The sequence below is a fragment of the Podarcis bocagei genome (genome assembly GCF_964188305.1).
Source record: "Podarcis bocagei genome assembly, chromosome: 5".
Taxonomy (NCBI): domain Eukaryota; kingdom Metazoa; phylum Chordata; class Lepidosauria; order Squamata; family Lacertidae; genus Podarcis; species Podarcis bocagei.
Genome location: NC_138129.1, coordinates 36,207,648 through 36,230,070, shown reverse-complemented (window position 1 = coordinate 36,230,070; position 22,423 = coordinate 36,207,648). Strand labels below are relative to the sequence as shown.

The 22,423-nt window shown below is 42.5% G+C and overlaps 2 protein-coding genes across 3 annotated transcripts in view; both read right to left on the bottom strand.

The window, feature by feature from the left end:
* SYT6 (synaptotagmin 6) overlaps positions 1–17,130 on the bottom strand; it is a 134,290-nt gene extending 117,160 nt beyond the window's left edge. For both annotated transcript variants that reach the window (XM_081194728.1, XM_081194729.1), the window contains exon 1: positions 16,506–17,130. In XM_081194728.1, the coding sequence (XP_081050854.1) occupies positions 16,506–16,650 (145 nt within the window). In that variant the 5' untranslated portion in view covers positions 16,651–17,130. The remainder of the gene's footprint in view (positions 1–16,505) is intronic.
* Positions 1–22,423, bottom strand: part of BCAS2 (BCAS2 pre-mRNA processing factor) — a 203,184-nt gene that overhangs the window by 14,687 nt on the left and 166,074 nt on the right. The window lies entirely within an intron of this gene.

Here is a 22,423-nt window from a genome sequence, read left to right as displayed (position 1 = left end):
CATTACAGGTGTATGTAGCAACATGTTGTTGACTCATTAATAGTGAATCGCTATTTATATTTGTATTTATATTGGACTTTATCAGTAGTTCTGTGCTATTGCCCCCAAGGCTCCCACATTATTGCATCCACACTGCCCATTCCATTGGCCACGTTCCAGCCATCTCCAATTCCCCTCCCTTGCCCCATCTCCCAGTGTAAGTTAGTTGTGCTAAAATTCACTATTTTAGCTTTTATATTCAGACTGTGGTTACTGTGCTATCCCAGTGAACCCTGGCTTCTCAAATCCTAGTCCAACCACTGTAGAGTGTGTTCAACTGATGAAACCACAGCATTGGCTCCTATATATGATTGCAGACCAATAATCATGGGTGTCAATTTAAACCTCAAGTGGGAAAGTGCAATGTTCAGAAAAAAAGACTTTTGGGAGCCTTTATGAACCCTGTAGCTGCAATGCCACAGGGCATAAGGAATGTGCTTGCAGAGGATATTAACAGAAAGTCATTAACTCAGCTCAGTCCACGCAGAAATGACTGTCTTGTTCTGCAAACAAGCTGATTCACTTTTAATACTGCAAAAATCAACTTCCCTCCACTGGTCAGAACAAACCTTAATATAGCTCTTGAAAATAGCACCTAGCTGGCATTCCAGGGTGATCCCTAAAAGGAAATTCCAGCATTCGGTCCTGGAAGAGTGAAACAGAGACACACCATAAATAGAGTGAATGGTAATGAGGCAACATCTTTGGGCATTCCAGTGCTTTGGGGGAGCAATTCACAAGACCAAACTATCACGTTGAGATTATGGGACAATCCATGCAACATTTGGTGTGTGTAAACTTAAGCATGTTTGTTACATGTGGCTGGTTGCCCCACAAAAATTAGGCAGGTTCACATTAAAATGCAAGCCAAAGCAAATTTCTCCCCTTCTTTCTCTTGCAGCAACACAGCCACAAATCCTTGGGAAAGGGCTTACCAAAAAAAGCACTGCTTTTTACACATTAAAGACCTATGGAGGGGGTGAAGAGCTTTTTGTAATTTCAGTAATCATGCAAGCCAATTTCACTGGAGGACATTTTTGGCTGGGGGCTGGGCGCTGGGCACCTTTTAGAGCATAGCTGGGAATCTTTTATCCCTTTGTCAAATTTTATGCGGCTTTTGGCTTGAGATGGGCAACTCTGTCAGTTTTTCACTTTCTCTCAGTTTCTCACTTTTCCAGTCTTAAATTTGGTCCATATGTTCACACCAGTTTGCAAACTTTTTTTTTTAAGTTCCCGTGAAAATTCAGCATTTTAGTGCAAATTTCTCCAAATATACGTTTGTTTGTAATGCATCTAAATATACATATATTTGCAAAGCAATGTTTCCTAAATACATTATTTTCACTAGTATATGCACACTTTCCCCGAGTATATGCATTTTGTACTTATTACCTGGTGGGAGATCTGCATTGCAAAATTCAGAAAAGTGTGAATTTCGGAAAATGGCTGTTTCAGTTTGTGTACTGTTTCAGAAAGTGTGAATTGGGTAGTTTCACTTTTGAATACAAACTGAATTGAATTTCCCCCACATCCTAACTCTCGGCCTACTTTGGCCTTCTGCAAGTGAGCAGTCTGGACCTTTGGCAATACTGTTCTGTCCCTTTTCCAGCAGCCCACTGGTGGTTAGGAAAAGAGAGACAGAAGAGATTTTAGGAGAAAGGAGGGGGTGGACCTCCTACTGTTTGCTCTGAGCCCTCATACTCCTGGTTGGAGCTCTGTTCACAGCCAAAATGCAGCCCCTGGGAGATCTCTCTCTCTCTCTCTCTCTCTCTCTCTCTCTCTCTCTCTCACACACACACACACACACACACACACACACACAAACACCAGGGAATGCAGTCCTTGACAGAACAAATGTTGCCAGCCCCTGTTGTAGAGCCTTTCTTGTAAGGTAAAGCTCTGAGTCTAGCAGTGTGCCTAGCATTGCACAAGGCATCCAAACTGCAACAGGAGATGCAGCAATAAAGTGTGAAATCAATAGACAATTATTGTCGGTACAGAAGCCGCCTATCAATCCAGAGCATCACTTTGGCCACTGAAGAGAGCAATAGGAGTGCAAAAGAAACTTAAATGACCACAGAACAGCTCCATTCTGGGTAGTTTTATGGCAGGACCACGTCTGCACATATCAGACCCCCAGAGAGTAGCTCATTATCTGGAATGGAAGCAGGTACCTAATCAGAATGTAAAAGCTGGTGCTCAGATCAATCAGCATTTCCCATCAGTGCTCTTGGCAAAGCCTCAGGAAATGGGCCTCACATACCGTGGCAGCTACATACCAAATGCTACATGTGTGAGTGATGACAAAGGAAACAGGCTGGCTTTTTGAACCATCTTTCAAAGACATCGTGGAATGGAGACAGGGCAAGGAACAAGCATCCCCGAGGTCTCCTTTACATACCAAGTACATTTCCATGTTTGAAATATCAGAATGAATTTCCCTTTACATTTTTCTGGAGGTAATTTGTAAGTATACTCTACAGCCACGATTATCCATTCATGTTACCTGCTATGTTTTGGATGCTTCTGATATTAGATTTAAGGACACACACATCACATCCACAGTATGCCTACAGTGGAGGTTTATAAAATTATGAATGCAGTGAAGAAAAAGAATAAAGAGAAGTTCTCTCTCACACACACCCCTCAAATAATACTAGAACTCAGGGTCACCCAGTGAAACTGAATGGCAGAAGATTCAGGAGTGACAAAAGGGTGTACTTTTTGCACGAAACGTAAGTAATTTATGGAACTCGCTGGTGCAAGATGTGCTAAGGGCATGGTAATTTAGATGGTTGTGAAAGGGGGTTCATGGAGGATAAGTCTAGCAGTGGCAATCAGGCAAGATATGCAACATCAATGTTCAAAAGCAGGATACTGAATATATCAGTTGCTAGCTAGCAACAAAGGAGAGCATTATTGTCTTCATGCTCTGCTTGTGGGTTCCCTGGCGGCATGTGATGGCCACTCTGGGAAGCAGCATCCCCACCTAATCATCTGATTGGCCACTATGGGAACAGAAGGTCTCTTCTTAGGGAGACCTCATTTCTACAGCTTTGTCCCATGCAAAAAGTAGTGTTTGGAATTGGGACCCATGAGTGCAGGACCAATTGCATGGGTCCCACCCACCAGCGCTTGAATTAGAGAGTGGGAGGTCCAGCCACCTATACTTTGTGATGCCACAGCTACTGTTTTAGAAGGCTCCGGGGACATGATTTGACACTACACACTGTTGGAATAAGTAACAACACCGACTGTGCAGAGAGAAAAACTGCCACTAAATAGTCCCCCCCCCCACACGCACACTTTCTGTATAACAATCCTGAGTTGTTTATCATAGTTTCTCTTTCATTTTCCTCACTGGTTTGAGTTGTATTCAGAAACACCTGGTGCTATTAAGTAGAAGATTCAGTTTAACATTTACAGCCTTGTCTCTCTTCAGCATGGTCAGCCAAAATGTACTCTGCAATGCACACAGTATGGCTACGCTATAGTCAAGGGATGATATCCAAATTACTATACAGAAGACGCAAAGTGGACTATAGTCCATGTCAAGAGCTTCTACTGTAATAAACTTGCCAGTCTTTAGGGTGCCACAAGATCCTTTGGCTTGGACCCAGAGTTGCACTCAGTGCTCTTTCACTGGTGCTGGGTGAAGAGGGCAAGGAAGCAGTCCTTTCTCTCACGTCTCCTGAAGGTTTGCTCTAGATAGTTGAGGGACCTTCCAGAGCAGCATGAAGTGACACAGTGTGGGAAGCGGGAATCTGAGACATTCACCCCCACCACCTTATCTCCAACAGAAAGGTCTACTTGATCTCAGTGAAGGGAAGAAGCTTTTCCATTTGTGGAACAGGCAGTCTGGATTCCATCACACAATATAGCTCCATCACAGTTTTTTGCCTGGGGAACATCATCTCCTCTTGAAATGCTGAGCCTAAGGCTAAAATGAATCAGAAAGATTCACTTTGATGCTCTAATGCCATTCATCCCTGGCCTGCTGCTTCGCTTGTCCAAACTAAATCCCCAAAGATAGGGCATATCATGTGCTGTGCCTGTACTTCTGGCCCTATAGGATATGGTTAAATCTGGCTAGACATAAGACTGTAATACTACAGAGAAAGTAGTATATGGGGCTGTGGGGAGGGGGTTGAGGGTTCAGATTGTTGCTTGACATGCTATTTTACATCACACTTTCGGAAGGTTTGCAATTGTATGCCTGTAATGGGAAATTATGGATGGATCCTTGCCACCAGCAGTCTGCAATCTAGGCTGAGAAAAGACTGCTCACTTGGCCTTTGCTGATCATTAAGTTATAGTGGCCTTCAGTCAACCTTGATCACCTGGACTTTTCAGAAAAGAAATTTAATCTACTCGTGCTTTTTATTTTAAAAAACAACAACCAGCTTTACCCCCTGAAGATGGATGGAAGAAAGCTGCATGAAAGTGAAATTAATTTCTGCCTCTGGCATAAATTACACCATCTAGACATTTGGAAGAGCCAGTCTTCTGAGCTACCCTCTGGCATTATGTCTTTAGGTCCACATGGCATGACTCAACTAGACAGCTCACTACTAGGCTACTTGTATTCAAGGTTCATGCAAGTTAGAGAAGACAGCACTAGAGGAGGCACAACTTTAACCAGGAAGCATTGTGTGGTCAAGATGGTAGAGAGCAGCTATTCCTGTTTTGCAGTGTGCTGTAAATGTTGATGTTCTGCAGGCATTGTGTGTTGACAATAGAATAATACATTGTGCTTCAAAACAGGGTGGGGCACCATTCCTGGTCTAAGCAGAGCCACCATTGTCATAGATGAAATAGTGACATTATAAGAAGTGAAATGGGACATAAAGGAGGATATGAAGGTCAAATTGGGGTGATTTTCCTGTAAGCAATCTAGAGGCTTTCTATCCAGACATCACATAGCAGATGTGTCCACACAAAACAAAAACGGAAGCATTTGAAAAAGAAAAGGTGGTCAGCAAGGGGAATGACAGAGGCCCTAAGGAAGCGGGGGGAGGTAACCCAAGGCATTGGGGCAGTCACCAGAAAAGTAGCAGAAACAACATTCTTTGCCCGATTGTATAACTCCAATTCTGGCAAGACTGCATTGGCTACCAATTAGTTTCAGGGCTCAATTCAGGTTTTGACCTCCAAAGCTTTCTGAGGTTCAGAAGCTCAATACTTCAAGGATCACCTCTTTCAACATGAACCAACCCAGATCCTGCAATCAGCATCTGAGGCCCTTCTCTGTGTGCCTCCTCCATGGGAGGTCCAGAGGGTGGCAACATGAGAATGGGCCTTCTTGGTGATGCCTCTCCACTTGTGGAATGCTCCCCCTCAGGGAAGCCCACCAGGCACCATCTTCATCCATTGTTAGACGCTTGGGGAAAAAGAAAAAAAGAAAATTACCTCAATTTTTTAATATTTGTGGCCTCTTTTGTGGGGCAAGATTTGCAAGTCTTTTATTTTGTAAAGATGTGGGGTTTCTAAGGTTTTTATTGACTGTATTTGTTTTTAATATTTTTATGGTGTCTGTAATTTGATTCAAGTCATTTTCATGATTCAAGCAACTTAATAATAGTAGGTAAAGGACCCCTGGATGGTTAAGTCCAGTCAAAGGCGACTATGGGGTTGTGGCGCTCATCTCGTTTTCAGGCCGAGAGAGCCGGAATTTGTCCACAGACAGCTTTCCGGGTCATGTGGCCAGCATGACTAAACTGCTTCTGGCACAACGGGACACTGTGACGGAAACCAGAGTGCACGGAAATGCTGTTTAACTTCCCACCATAGTGGTACCTACTTATCTACTTGCACTGGCATGTTTTCGAACTGCTAGGTTGGCAGGAACTGGGGACAGAGCAACGGGGGCTCACCCCATCGTGGGGATTTAAACCACCAACCTTCTGATCGGCAAGCCCAAGAGGCTCAGTGGTTTAGACCACAGCGCCACCTGCGTCCCATTTATAATAGTAACAACAACAACAATAGCTAACAATAGAGTAGTTAAACAAGAATGACAATTTAAAGTCTCTGTCTCTCTTTCTGAAATGAATACTAATAGACAGAAACAAGAAGCAGGTTTGTGCTTGAAAAGGTGCTAGTGATGAAAATAAATTCCTGGGCCGAGTGCCCTTTTCTTTAATTCTAAGTGTAAGTCTTCTCCACTAGGCCATCATGCCAAACACTTGGCTGTACTTGTTGGATCTTGGGGATCTAGTCAAAACACACACACAGCAGCCCCCATAAGGCTATAAAAATGGTGTCTGTAGAGTCATGTCAGGAATTTACAAGCTCTCGCAGCTGTAACTGAAACAGATACCTTTTTTTATTACTGCAAAGAACATTCTTCCATGACTCTGATCCATTGATTTATGTATGATACTACAACACAAGGAATCGCTGAATCAGCATGCAAGCCTACAAATTTAACACAGAAATAATTGACCCTAGTTCCAAGCTAGTAATTGGGGCCACATTATATTAAGTGGTTTGTGAAATACAGCTTTAGCATTAGTTAATTCCCTCTGCAACACGCTTGCCGAAATGTTTATATCAATAACTTTCTCCCATTAAGTGCCTTATTTTGCTAATTGACTTAATTATCTGTTTAGAGTAACTAGCAACAGCTTGACACTTACCTAATCTAAACATCGCTGCTGTAGAATCCACTAGAAAAATACCGCAACAAAATTAAGGTGTCATAGGCAACAAAGCTGGAATCTGCAGTAGCACTTTCCATAATATTGTAAATTCCTTTTGGCCTTTTTTCTTCTGGTTGTTGTTGCTCTATGCTAAGAAGGCTCATGATGAAGTGTGAGCCTTACAAAGAAGTAACGTTCTTATAACTGTGAATTTTTGCCCCATAGTCCACACAGTGGTTTTTCAAATTAGTTTCACACCCCGAATTTCACGTGTAGGCAGAAGTAACGTCATAAGATCAGGACTGCTGGACCACTGCTTTATATTCTTCTCTAAATATTTTTATTGGTTGTCATAGATGCATAACAAATATGTTTAGTAGTCAACTAAACATAATCATAACACCCCTTCCTCCCCCCCCCCAATCTTGCCATCTTGCCAGTTACCAGATAAGTATTCGTGTCTTTGTAATATTAATTCCTGTTTTAGTTTTTCTACAGGATTCCTCAATCTTTTCCTTTCAGGGTTGTTTGGAAGTATCCATCCACAGCAAAGTCCTCACCTCCAATTGCAGTATCAAGAAGTATACATGGTCACAACATCCAGATTTGTAGCGATGCCACTGGTAACAAATTCCGCTTTATTTTGATAATTTGAACAACCCAGTCCTAAACGTATCACATGGAACTGAGTCCTATTTCACAATATCAGTGGGACTGATGCCCAAGTAATCTATTTAGACTGGGCATGAACCCATACCACTGCTTCAGGGCAATCCAAAGGTATTAGCAAATGCTGCTTCCAAGCTACCCTAATTTTGGTACCTTATGCTCAATTTAGTCTTCATACAGGACTGCCAGTTCAGCACTTAAAATTGCAGTGATGAGCCTGGTGAGGCTTGTAAGCTTCTAAAACAGATCAATAAATTCAGAAACTGAAAACACCTTTTGATTTATTCCTTGGTTAATAGATTTGCCCCAAATATATCAAACTCCACTGAGTGAAATGGCTCAATACCTATTGTTATTAGAGACACAGTCAATCTTATCTCCACAACAACAGGTAGCCCATTAGACATAGACCTGCCAGCTGCTGTTGCTCCATTATGGCACCAACCATTTTTTTAATTACAGTCTGGAGTTTATCATCTTTGCTGTGTGTGCTGCAACCTTTCATGCAGCAGTGAGGTCTGACTCACTTTACACACAGAGTTGCCTCTCGCTGGGTTGCCTGCTTCAGAGAATCAATGACAAATTGCTATGCATGGGCTTAAGTAAGCAGCAGGGGCTACTATTTCCATAGCAAACGGTAAGCTGCACAGCCATTCAATAAGGCAACAACGTATATAACAAGCTGATGCAAAATGCTGCAAGCAAGAGAGGTTCGTCTGAAATCCTGGCCAGTGCCACAGGTTTCCACTGAAGGTGTAAATAAGAGAGCCCTTTTTAATAGAATAGGTGGCTTATAAAGACAAAGGCACACTTCCACATACACCCAAGGCTCCCGGAATTTCTAGCTATGGGCTTAATGATTAACCTTTGGTAAGCCACTTGCCCATCTGTAAAATGGGAATGATGTCAGCTACTTTACATGAGGTCTGGGAGGATAAGGGCACTTAAGGTTTTGATGCCAGTTCTGTTCTCCAAAGTTCTTTAAATGCTGATGCTTTTTGTCTTCAGGACTTATGCACAATTACTTTTCCTCTGCATTTTCCAGGCAGAGGTCCGCACTTTAACACTCTTGTGTCTTTTTTGTGTTTTTTACTCTGAGCTTTCTCTGTGAAAACCCACTCTTTAAAGCTGAACTGGAGGAAACGTCAATTCGGGTTTTATGCGGATTGATGTTTGCTCTAAGCAAAAAGACAAATAAAAATCACAGATTGTGCCTGGGAAGAGTGGAGGAAAGGTAAGTGTGTATATTTAATTTTATTGTGTACTGTCATGTTTGAATGGATTATTGAATATTACTTTATTTGATATAAGTTGTTTATGTTTTTATTATGACATTTTTTGTATTGGACCAGATTGTTATAAGGTTGTGATCTTTGTTGTTTCTTCAGTTTGTAAGCTGCCTTGTGTACAGTAATATAGAAAAGTGGTGTACAAATTGAAAGGATGATGATGATGATCCCTCAGTTGGGCTTATCTGGTTTGGTGCTGTATATTTTAGACCATTTTGTGCTTTCTTTTTAATTGAAAGATACTAACACATTTAACATATAAAAATAACAGCAGCAACAACATTTCACATTAATATGAGAAGAATATGCCCACCGATCAGCCAGTGCTTAGCACATCCTGAAAAGGACAGCTTTCACATTGCTGCTGCTTCCTGTGTTATACATCATATTGTATTTTAAAAATCTGCTACAGGTGAATTGGAACTTGCACTGATGACCAAGCTGTGTTTTCTTTCCCTTTGTTCCACAATATGCATTAGAAAGCACCTTCCAGCCCAAAGTGCATTGATGTGCACATCCAGTTGAATCACTGATAGCACACATCTGATAACAGACCACTGATGTAAACCTGCCCCCCCTCCCCGATTTGTCTTTCTTGCAGCCTGTTATCAGAGGTTATCTTATTCTTGCTGCAATAAGCAGCTTGGATGTGACAAGTCCATATTCAATCCCACCCAACATTCTTGGCCTCCTTGATGTTCTGGCAGTGAGTGTCACAAGCAAACAGCATGTATTTTGCTCAAAACCTGTTACCTCACCATTTCACTGGGTGTCGTTTGCTTTTGTGTTTTGACAAAGAGCAGACTGAGTGTTCACTTTGCCTGCATTGCACCAACTGCTATTTTAACATACCTCGGTTTTCCTTTCATCTTTTCCCTGAAAAGTGGCTCAAGCTCTCAGAATTTCCTTCTGCTCAACTCCACCCTAGCCTGCAATGCATGATCACTTGCTCTTTCCTGATTTCATTGACTCCCACCTCTCAGAAGCCCCCGGAGAAGGAAACACTAAAGGGCTGTTAAGGCTGTTCAAAAGCTTGTGTTTGGACATTCTTGGTTCTGCCGCTTCCTGTCCATGCACCCCATAATTAGCCTGTCTCTCCCACCACTCCCCCACCTCCTCCTTCCCTTTGCCTTGGGCAAGTTCAGTTTCCAGTGAACTCTTTTCCCTCCCAAGCCTCTTTTTTCCCTTGAAGGCTATTCTGTCTTTCTTCCTATTCCCTGCCTATGTTTGCATGATCACAGTTCTTCCCAGACATAACGCCACCTATGCCAGTTATATCCAGCGGCACTCCCTGATAGCAGCATTTTCAAGGGTTGCCTACGGTGCAGTTCATCAAAGCTTAAACTTGCCTAGAGTTGGTTTTCTAGGCTAGCACCAGCTTTGTATTTGATGATCTAGTTCTTCACGTTTGTATCAAAAACAAACCCTTAATTAGGCGTATCAGTGGGTTATCAAGTGCCAAATAGTCTGTCTCAGTGGTGTTCTCTTCTTGCAATTGCTATGTGTTTTTAAAATGTACTTCATTATGCAGAGAGATGTAGATCAGTGTGCAAAACCCATGCTACCAGATACCCCAAATTAATGACAGAAAGTGAACCACTAAGAAAACAGGCACAACTGAATAGGCTGTTACTTTTTTTAAAAAAACTTCACAACAAATGAATAAAGGCAGATGTGGGAAAGGCAGTGTGACAGCAGCTGCCATGGAGTAGGGATGTTTGAGGAATTTAATCTTTTCAAATTCCTATATGAAATTACCTGTTCCACACACCTCAGACTAATTTACAAATTGGAACTTCGCTACCTCCCAATTTTGCACTTCTCCGGATATTGTGACCCAGTTCTAGGCAGTATGAATGCATCAAATACACTTTTTTATTTTAAAAATTGTGGATTAAATACAGAATTGTGGGTAAAGACAAGCAAAAGTGGCATGGACCAGAAACTAACAGATGCATGGAGTACACTCAAAAGTTGTTCTCAGTGTATTGTTTTGTGCTGCACTGAGTTGATTTCACGAGGTTATGTGCGGATGTACCACATTGTTACGTTATGGGTGGGTGGGTAGGGGTTTAAAATCAGTGTAGGCCAAAATAGCAAACCAGTAAACCTGCAGGCATCATGAGATTATACAATTGAATATCATGTGTTTTTACTATCAAGCCACATCAAACGTGTTTAACTGAAGTCAGTGAAAATGAGTAAATAGTTTGCCTCTCCTCTAACTATGTTACATTATAGTGGGGGACATTTGCTCCTTTTAAAAAATACATATGACTACTCCATTTCAAGCAAAGGCTAGGATCCAGAGCTATGTGAGTGAAAGTCCAGTTGGACAATATGACATTTTTTCTGCCTCTTCCTTCCTGACTCCGCCCTCAGTTTTCCTACTGACATAGTGGCCTATTTCTGCTGAAATTCACTCCTTTCCAGTACAGTCCTGGTGCCACAATCTGAAGCATTCCAGAGCATCCCTTGACTCTTCAGATCAGCTTCTCAGAGTTTCCAGACCTCAGAATTCCTTGGTTTCCTCTGCTGTGGTCCACTAAACTTTCTGCTCTGTCTGATTGGCAAAAAATACAAATTTACAAGTGATTGCCTGCAGGTTGTAACACATGGGAAATTACCCGTGCGGAAATATGCTGCATGCAGGCTCAGATAACACAGGGAGACATTGAGGCATCCCGGAAGGAAACCTCTTATTATCATAGGAAAAGTGCCAGGCATATGTTGGCTGGTTGCACTCAGCCCATTATACAAATGTTCTCATTCTGCCCTCCTGCCTCAGTTGTGCAGTCAGGCATTCTGGAGTCATCAATATTGGCCTATGGGAGTCTTTCCTGTGAGCATTGCCTCAGGACTGATTATCAGGGACCACAGAGAAGAAAGTAGGCTAGCATGGCATGGAGCTCTCCAATAGTTCCAAGAGAATTTCACTGCTGTTCAAAGCGGCAGGAGGGTTTTGTAACTCTGTGTACTAGAAAGCCATGTCTTCCTCTTTCATCCTCTCAATTTGTCCTATCATCAGCTTGTGTTTTATACAATATATGGGCATAAGAATTATGTGTAAAGTATAAAAACTTGATTTTTCAGGTCATGACAAGCCTAGATTGTTTGACAACATACAAATTCATGTATGTGCTCATATAGAAGCAAATAATGGTTATCTAAATTCATAAGTCATGGAGTTTGAAGCTACGAGCCCAGCCTTCTCTAACCTGATGTCTTCCAATCATATCTGACTGTTGACCATGCCTGCTGGAGTTAATTTTGGATTTGCTTTTTTTATGATTTTCTAGATCCATTTGAATCAGTGTTTAGGCCTGGTTCTGGCACCGAAGCTGCCTTTTATAAAAAATTATACAGCACTTCATTGTAAAAAAAAAAAAAACCCTCAAAGCAGTTTACAAAAAAATAAAACAGATTAAAATTACTTCAACTATCTAAGCATCTTTCTTTCAACTGTGCTGTTTTGAATCATCTAACAGAGGAAGTTCTCCGTAGCGGCACCCACCCCGTGGAATGCCCTCCCATCAGATGTCAAGGAAATAAGCAACTGTCTGACTTTTAGAAGACATCTGAAGGCAGTTCTGTTTAGGGAAGTTTTTAATGTTTGATGTTCTATTAGTTTTTAATTCTGTTGGGAGCCACCCAGAGTGGCTGGGGAAACCCAGCCAGATGGGTAGGTTGTAAATAATAATAAATAATAATAATAATAATAATAATTATTATTATTATTATTATTATTATTATTATTATTATTATTATTATTATTTCAGCTTCCTAGGATGTCCCTGAGTTCTGGTAATATGAGGGAGAGGGGAATTATCTGTCCATTTCCTCCTCACTATGCACAATATTATACTCTTCTTACTTACAAGGGAAAAACACACCAATATTCAGAGGATAGGTTGGATTATTCACTGCTAAAATAGGAGCAATGATGTTATCAAAGTACAAATTTCACTATTTCAGTATATGAACATTTCCAGATTGTAATGCTCAATTGCATTATACATTAAGCACTATTCCCCTAAGAAGTACTTATCTAGCTCACATTGTAAACTAAGCTTCTGGACACCAGGGGGAAATGGAGTTCTTTCGAAGTGTCCTCCTGGTAACAGCTACTGCCACTGACCTCCTGAGAAGTGTGATGGGAAGAAAAGAGGGCATAATTCATGAGGCTGAGGTCTTCAGGCTTGTGAGGGTGGGGGAAGCATTTGGGCAGTATCATACTGCCAATATGTGCAGTAGGATTTCTGAACTGAGCTCAGAACATATGAGTCATTTGCTGAGCCAAATTCCAGACACCCTTACCTTTTGCCCTGTGCTTTCTAGACAGAGGTCCATGCTTTCCCAGTCTGTGTCTGAGTGCCTTCTCTTTTTGTGCCTTGTCACTTTCCAAGGAAAAACCACTTAATGCTGAACTGGAACAAATAGCAATTTGGTTTTTTCCCACAGACTTGTTGTCAGTAGTAAAGAGTGGGTTTTTGCAGGGAAGGCTCTGAGGCAAGCAAAACAAAAAACACCACCAACACACAGAGCTTTAAACTACAGACTTGTGCTACAAACACAGCGCAAAAGGGAGTCTGGATGAGCCCTGAGCCAAAGGGAGTCCATCCTTTACTACCAAGAAGAGCTCAGCGCAAATCTCTACATCAGTCATCCTCCACAAGTTCCATGTTTCCCAGTCCTTGCTCTGATTGTGCTGTGACATCTACAGATCTTTTTTCTTTTCTTTTTAATTGATTTATTTGGTTTTTCAAATTAAAATTTTACAGAGAGATATCATACATAAATCATAAAAACAAGATTCCAAGGAATCTCCTGGACTCCCATCCTTCCCTTTGTTGGTCCTATTATTAAACATTTCCTCCTGCATCTTTTATGATGGTCCAAATCTTTTACATCTCCATTGTGTCCAGAATTCACCCTTAAACTACAAGTGATATTCCAATCCTACTCAAGATTTTAACTGTTTACAGTTGTCTTTAAGATAAATTATAAATTTCCCCCATGCCTTATTAAAATTTTGGGCTTCCTGATTTCTGAGTCTTCTGGTCATTTTAGCCATTTCGACATAGTCCATCAACTTCACCTGCCATTCTTCTATACAGTTATTTTCATGGCAGACCTGATAGCTCTCTAACACTCAATCTTATGTCTACTGGGATCTAGGGCCAATCCATGGGAGCATAGAAAGATGCCTTACAGTGAGTCAGGTCATTGGTGCATCTAACTCATCATTGCCTACACTGAACTGGAAGTGGGTCTCCAGGGTTTCAGACAGGGAATGTTTCCAGTCCCATCTGGAAATGCAGGGAATTGAACCTGGGGTGTTCTGCATGCAAAGCAGATCATGTCTTGCAATACACTGCAAGTCTTGAGAGATCATCTGAATTCTAGCAAGCAGCAAATACTTCTGATTTGTCAGGGAAACACAGTGTGGACTCAGGCACCCTGAATATTTGCACTTCCCTGGCTCCCTGGTGCCTGGGAAACTGTTATAGCAGCATTCAAAGCATCAGGGCTGGATGGAGATGTGCCAACTTGGATTAAGACCCAAGCCGGAGAAGAACTTTTAAAGAAAACGGAGCATGCTTCACAATGCCACCAAATCTTCTAAGCGAGGTATTCCAAGACAGGCAGTTATGAATTTCAGCACCATCTCTAGTAAACGACACGAGGTTGCTTGTCGAAATCAGGGCATTGTTTGCACTCTGCTGCGAACAGCAGGTCGATGGGCTGCTTTAAAGCAATAGCGAAGCTACCTCAGCAATCAGGTAATCCCCGCTGAAATCACAGCATCCATCCTGATAGTCAGCCGTTTGCAGGGATATAGAGCAATCAACCAGAGATGGGTTCAGGTGAGCAACTCTGAAATGTAAAGTTTTTGTGAACTGCTTCAGAGAAGCAGTTTATTATTTCAGAAATGTTGCTTGCCAGGACCCCTCTTGGTGCCTCGTGAACAGGGTTTATTTTGTACCAGGGTTCAGTTCTGGGTCCTGATTTGAATGCCAAACGTCTGTTCAGTTATCCTTCCGCATTCCAAAGAAAAGAATGCCAGGCAAGTAAAGTGCAAATCCCATAGCAAGGAGAAACAGTCAGAAGAAAACACACACACACACCTACACCTGGAACCAGGGGCAGGTCTACCAGTCTGTGGCAGATGTGAGTCCAGCTATCTCTCTCTCGCTTTAGAAACTCATCTGCCGTCCAGATGTTTTGCCAACCACGTGCCCTCCAGCATGCTGGCTGGGGCTGATGGGAGTTGTCGTCCAAAACATCTGGAGGGCACCAGGTTGGGAAAGGATTCTATCAAGCAACAAGCAAAGACTTCCTGTTCATGAAGGCGTCCTGTTGGCTTCCCACAGTCAGGAAAGTCTGGCCTAGGATAGTTGATTTTAAAGCAAACCTTCCCTAAGGGCATGTCAAAGGCAATTCTAGGAAGCAGCTGTGATTCAGACCAGTGCTCAAACCCTGTGGTGATGAATGTTTCAACAGGCATAAATTGCCTCTACTTGTGGCTGGAGATGGCACAGAACTCTCCCTGGTCCTGTGGGGCACATGGGTGTTGCTGTGCATCTTAATATAAAAATGGCAAGGCAGTATAAGGAAGTCTGTGTTAAGAACACAAAAGCAGACCTATTGCATGAGACCTGCTGGATCAGACTGGTCAGATTCCTCTGAGAAACTCACAGACAGGCCATAGAAGTAATTGCCCTCTGTTGTGGTTTGCCCACAGCATTCAGTAAAGGGCAATATTCAGGGCTGTCTTAAGCATATGCGGCGCCGGGGTGCAAAGATCCACCCGGCGCCCCCCCCCCCCGGTTGCCCAGTCCTAGGCACACAGAAGGGCAGAGCTGGCCGGTCAGCTAAGCGTCTTGCTGGCTCAGTCACCCCCAAAGTCACGGTGCAGAGCCACCCGCAGCAGAAGAGCCTACCACAGCGCTCCAACCGATGGGTGGGCTCTTCCCTGGATTCAACTCTCGGGCCCTGGACTCTCAGCCTGGTGCCCCTGAGAGCCTGGCGCCCGGGTGCCCCACATCCCTAGCGCCTATGGGTAAGACAGCCCTGGCAATATTGCTTCTAGTCTGAATGTCCATTTAGGTATCACAGCTAATAGCTCTTAAGAGACTCATCCTCCTATGTCTACTACTGCAGGATTTAAAGCAATATTTTAAACAGGTTTTGACCCGGGGGGGGGGGGAGAGCATAATATCAACCCTAAGAATACTCCTACTATCTAGCATGGGGTTAAAATGAGATTCCTTGATGGCTTTTACTGCCACTGGAAAGTCAAGTTTAACTCAAGTCTCTGAGCTTTTCCATGTAGCACTGCACCCCATTTACTTCTTTCATAGAAGCTGCACTCAGTTAATGAGTAAAATGTACTTTTCTCTCTCTTTTACTGCTAACCACAGAGCTGTCAGAATGCAAGGGTACCCACCACCTTGTGCTAACTAACAGGTGAAACTCTGAGAACTCAAAGTACACAGGTACACAGACTGAGCTTGACTTCGCTAAAAGACTTCCTAAAAATGGATGCACCCCGCCCTTAAACTCTTTGAACAGGGAGGAGGTGTTTCTACACATTTTCCCCCGCTTCTTTCCCAGATATTTTGAATATTCTTTCACTTTGAGTATTCTTTCACTTAGCAAACACTACAAGAACTTGCTGTTTCAACAGGTTTCTTTGGACTCCCCCAACACACATCTGCAGAGGATTTAAAATGAGATAGAGGGAAATGCCTGGCATAAAGGGGGCATTTGTACAAGCTTCACCTCCATGGTGACCTTCTTCTCCCATAGCATCATGTGAATAGGAGTCAAGGAGCAGTTAACAGGAGAACAGAGGTCACTGTACCTGGCTCAGGGCTGCTCAGGTCTTGAAAGAGGAGGAACTCCTTGCAGGTGTCCAAGTCCAACTGGGGCAGGCTCTTCTTACGGCAAAGGTCAGTGACAATCCGAGCTGCCGTCTGACACTGGCTTTCCTCCTTAGCGACGCTCATTTCCCAAGCTGCATCTCCCTTTGCCTCCTACCTGGCTGATTCGGAAAGATCAAAGTAGGAGGGCAGAGTCCCAGTGCCACACACCCCGGGACTCAGGACTCCACTAGCGCCTGCATGCCATCGCAGTTCCTCTCTGCCCAGAGACAAACCGTGTGGCACAGGCTGAGGTCAAGGCTGAGGCTTGACCACTTGAGGTCACTTTTGGCACACCACGGCTCGCTGCAAACCAGCCCGTGCCTTCTGATGCTCTTGTTGCGTTCGATAACAGAGAGCTGCATTTACTGCCAAGGCGTGTTCTGCACAGGGATCCTCCTTCTCCTCCTCCTCCCCAGTTCAGTTTGATTCCCTCCTTGCACACTTTCAAAGCCTCCTTCCAGAGAAGCTATTTAACCCCTCGGTGGGTGTACCTTCTGTATCAGGTGGTGGTGGAGACACTGCAGCTACACGTACAAAGGAGAGAACAGGAGCGCTGAGATCTTACAGCACGGAACAGCTTGTCACAACACAGAGCTGAAGCTGAGCAGCACCATTGGTTGCTACACACGCAGCTTCCAGCACAAGGGAGGGAACAGGTTTTATTTATTGGCTTAGCCCAGCCCTAAGATGCTAAGCTGCAAATTGCTAATAGGGGGCCAGCCCTGTTTTGTGTACGGTAATTAGATCACTGTTTTAATTTACAGTACCACTTCTGGGTTCCCACTGTCAGACCAGGCTGTGCAACCAATCCGCACATAGAGAAAGCGCCAATTGTCAGGCATGAGCAACGATCGCATAATGGGCAATTAATACAATACCCTGTAGAAACGAACTCAGGAGTGGAAGAGGAGGAGGAAGAGAATCTAACAAAAGAAAAGAAAAAAACCACACACAAAAGATGTGCCAAGGAGTTTGCAGCCCCAGTCTCGTGGATCATAAGAAAGTGGGTGTCTGGAACAATTCCTCTGCACTTACAGTGTCAGATAATTACCTGTTAACACAACTTTGTATAGCTGCGAGACAAATCTCTACAAATGATTATGAAGATTTGGCGTGCTATGCCCTCAAAACATAGTCCTCTCTAATTCCAGGTAGGTGGGAATCAAGTCTCCACGATGCCAAAGAAGAGTCGTGTATAAAGGAAGAGAGTTCAGTTGGGGGTTTCAATTGCATGTGGGTGTGCTGTTTTCTACTCCTGGCATTAATAATACAATTCTACAGCCATTGTAAAATCATTGTTAGGATATGTTGTTTATATAGAATTCCACTATGATTTAACTTCTCCTGCTTTCACCTCTTGCCTCATTTGCCTGCTTCTGATGAGAATGCCTTGGTAAGGAGAAATATGGCAGCTGTCCCATACAGGTGGCAACCATTTTGTATGGGGCTTCCGTTCCTGGTCCCCATGCACATCAGCAGAGCATGTATATATGTGTTATGCCCCACCCCCATTTTACCCTCTTCCAGGTCCAAAAGAACCTGAATGATGGTTATTGATGTGCCTAAAATGGTTGCTGCCTGTATTAAAGACATGGGGAACCTGTGGAAAGATCAAAGTAGGAGGACAGAGTCCCAGTCCCAGGGCCACACACCCCGGGACACAGGACTCCACTAGTGCCTGCATGCCATCACAGTTCCTCTCTGCCCATAGACAACCGTGCACCACAGGCTGAGGTCAAGGCCACTTGGCCACTTGAGGTCACTTTTGGCACACTACAGCTCGCTGCAAACCAGCCCGTGCTTTCTGATGCTCTTGTTGCATCCGATAACAGATGTGGCCCTCCAGATGTTGCTAGATGACTACTCCCATAATCTCTGACCACTGGCCACACTGACTAGTTTGAAGAGATTTGCCATCCAATATCTGGAGAGCCACAGATTCTCATCCTTGCCATATAGTTTTCCATTAGTTTCACCTAGCTCATATATGTGGCAATACTACCATTTATTTGAGAGCAAATCCCATTGAACTGAAAAGGACTTACTTCTGATAAGGTATGTATAGAATTGCATCATAAAATGATGGACCAAATTTTTTCAACTGTGTTGTTCCCTGATTAATTTATTCATATTGTTCTGGTTGCCTCGTCAGGTTGCCTCATAAAGCTGGAGAAGGTGCAGAAAATTGGAACCAGAATGGCCGAGGAGAAAGCATATTTTCCCTGTGAGAAAATGGAGCAGCATTTCTGCTTTTTCAGTTCAGAATAAAGATGACTGTGAGGCAGGACTTGTTAGAGGGATATACAGTGGTACCTCAGGTTAAGTACTTAATTCATTCCGGAGGTCCGTTCTTAACCTGAAACTGTTCTTAACCTGAAGCACCACTTTAGGGGCCTCCTGCTGCTGCTGCGCCGCCGGAGCCCGATTTCTGTTCTTATCCTGAAGCAAGGTTCTTAACCTGAAGCACTATTTCTGGGTTAGCGGAGTGTGTAACCTGAAGCGTATGTAACCTGAAGCATATGTAACCCGAGGTACCATTGTAAACTTATGCATGGAGGAAGGTTTTTTTTTCTGCCTCCGTTATATTAGAACTCAGGGCCACCCGATTAAATTGATTGGCTGAAGATTTCTCACACTGTTCCGAACATAGGAAGTTGACTTATGCAGAGTCAACCCATTTGTTTCATCTAGTTCAGTATTGTCTACATTGACTGGTGGCAGCTCTCCTAGGATTAAGAAGGAGTCTTTTCCCAGCCCTACCTGATGATGGTAGGACTTCAAAGGAGTAAAAGCCCATGGAAAAGCCTACATGTGCTTTTTCTGATATGCAATGCCAAACACAGGTTGCTCCTTAATTTCAGTGGGCAGTCCTATGGTTTCAGCCTCAGATATGCTGGGCACAATAAGAAAATATTAAAAGAAAACAAAGATGTGAGCTGGGAATTGGCTCAAGTTATTTGGTTTTGAGGGGGAAGGCAATATTGGCAAATATTCAGTGTTCCTATCCTGCCTTACTAAACCATATATCCATGGAAAAGAGGAGTTTCAAGTCAGCCCTGGAACAAATTAAGTCTCCATTCACACACCAGAAGCAATCCCCTTGTACAAATCTTCCACCCATCACACACTAAACCCAAATATGTTTCGTTTTCCCCTCCCATTGCTTGTTTGGTTTTCTCCAAGTGTCTCTGATTTCTGAATATTGTACAGCTGCTCTGGGATTTATAGGAAAGATTAATGATGGGTAGCTTTTTAATGACAATATATATGGTATCTGATTACTTGGGTGTGGGTGACTAAATGCTGTGTGGTTAGGAGCTTACAATGTTTATAGCTGCAGAAACTAAGTGGAGGAAGATAGTTTGGAGACAAATCATTGAACACTTTTAAAGCATCCTCTTCACACTGAGAACAGCTCACACTTCCCAGAATAAAGGATGACTCACACCACAGCATATACCCCGTCACAGGTTAGGAAGTAAAGCGACAACATTTTCCATTCCACCTTATGTCCCTTGCATGCAGTACTGTTTCTCTTCTGCTGCAATTCTTCTTCCCTCTACATTATTTGACTCACTGTTTGCTGTGGTGAAATTGTGTAATTTACATAACTTATGTAATTAAGTATGGAATTATGTAAATTACCTTGCCATTATGTTGCTGCTTTTTATTTATTTAAACCAAGTTCAAAAAGAGATAAATGCAACCACACCATCACCTACCACCACAAAATGGTATTCTTTATTTTATTATATTGAAAACTTTTATACTTTTATACACATGTGTCTCAAAGCCAATGCAGAATATGGAGGTGGAAGGACTAAAAGTCATTCATCTGCCCATCAGCTTTAAGCAATAAGATTGCAGAGTTGCAACTGACAAGCAATGTAATAAATCAATTAACACTACTTTCCGAATGTTAGATGCCACTATAGCTATATTGATGCAAACCACTTTATGCATTCATCAGAGTGTGAGACAGGAATGGCAAGATGAGATACGCCAGTACTGCACCTACCTTAAGTAATCAGTCTAAGGCTTCAGTCCTAAACACATTTGTGAAGGAGTAAGCCCTATTAAACACAATGGGCCTTCTTTCTGACAAATCATGCATAGGGGTGTACTATAATTGCCTATCACATATGTGACTGTTGACAATGACTGCTCTATAACAACACGGTTTCCTTGTTACTCTGAAAAAAGAACAGCATCCAAAGCCATCAACTTGAGGTCATCACCTTGTTGAAGCCAAGCAGTTCTGGGTCTAGTCAGTGCCTGAATGGGAAGGAACCCCATGGACAGCACCCTAGGTTTCATGATGAAAGGAAAGGTGGGCTATAAAAGTAAGAAAATGTTTCTTAAAAAATTGTTTCAATTGCAGAGTCTGCAAGCCTATGCGATGCCCATTGCTTCTCACCATTTCTCTTGGTCTGAAGATCAGTTTAGAAAGCGGGGTACAGGAAAAAAATAATTCATCTGGATTGAACATCAGAAATGACATCAAGGAATCAACTTGTCATTCTGAGTGAAAGGTTATAAAGGAAGAAAAAAATTCAATCAGCCACAAAACATAACCAAGACTAGAATAAAATGCACAATAATATCCCAGAATGTCAACTTAATGAATCGCTTCAGAGCACGAGAAAGTTCTGCCTAGTGGAAGAGGCAGCCACACCAGGCAAAATGTGCCTTTGTCATTCAGCTGCATTCAGTGGCCCTGGTGAAGGTCCCTCCATGTTAGTCTACACATAGCCTCCAAGAACTAGAAACATAAGACATGGTCACATATGCATTGCATCTGTTTGATACACTATATGTAGTTACCTATATGTTTTGTTATTGTATTGTATATTGTTTTATTATATTTGAAGGTATTATTGTTTTTATATGTGTATGGGTCTTATGTTTCTGGTGTTTCTCCTGTAGGAGATGACCTCTAATGCAGGCATAGGCAACCTCAGCCCTCCAGATTTTTTTGGGACTACAATTCCCATCATCCCTGACCATGGTCCTGTTAGCTAAGGATCATGGGAGTTGTAGTCCCAAAACATCTGGAGGGCCGAGTTTGCCTATGCCTGCTCTAATGTGTATATATTTTTGTATGACCAAAAAAACCCTCATTTTAGATCTTGTATTAGAGCCAACAATTCTAGCGACTGAGAGATTTCTCTAGTTCAATTCTCTGAGGATGCATATATTTAAAGCACACAACTTTCCCAAAAGAATCTTGGGAACTGTAGTTTCTTATGGTGGTTTGCTGGGAATGAGTCATGTGAACCTGTTTCCAACGTAAAAGAAATAAAACCCCACCAAGTGGCATATCATTTTTCTGGTTTCTGTCTTCAATTTATTCATTCAGAACAAATTTATTCAGAAATGGACAGAGTCTGCAGATCTTTTATCAGAAGGGTGTCTGGAGATTGTAATATTTTCAACTTCCGAGCCACAGAGATCCTGGCTGCTGGCAGCACCCAAGTCAAAAGCCCCTTGGAATGAAAAATAATTCATTTGATCACCCCATAAATTAAAATGTGGGGAAGGCTGCACAATACACTTAAATATATTATATATGTCTTGATACAGTTCAGTCCATATTTCATTCTTATACACCTTCATTGGTTTAACAAGGTATTTTGCTAGAATTTCTCACTAAAAATTTCCCCATGTGCCAGAATGCACAGCCAGTGAGCTACTTCTTAGTTTTAAGGATAGTTTCACAAGGTTTTGTTAGGTTTTGCATCCTCTGGGATTTGGGTATGTAGATCTAAAGCTCCTTTTTTCTCTCTTATAGGTTTTCTATACAGATTTTCTATCAGTTAATTTCCATATTGAGTTTTGATGCGAAAGGTGCATCAGC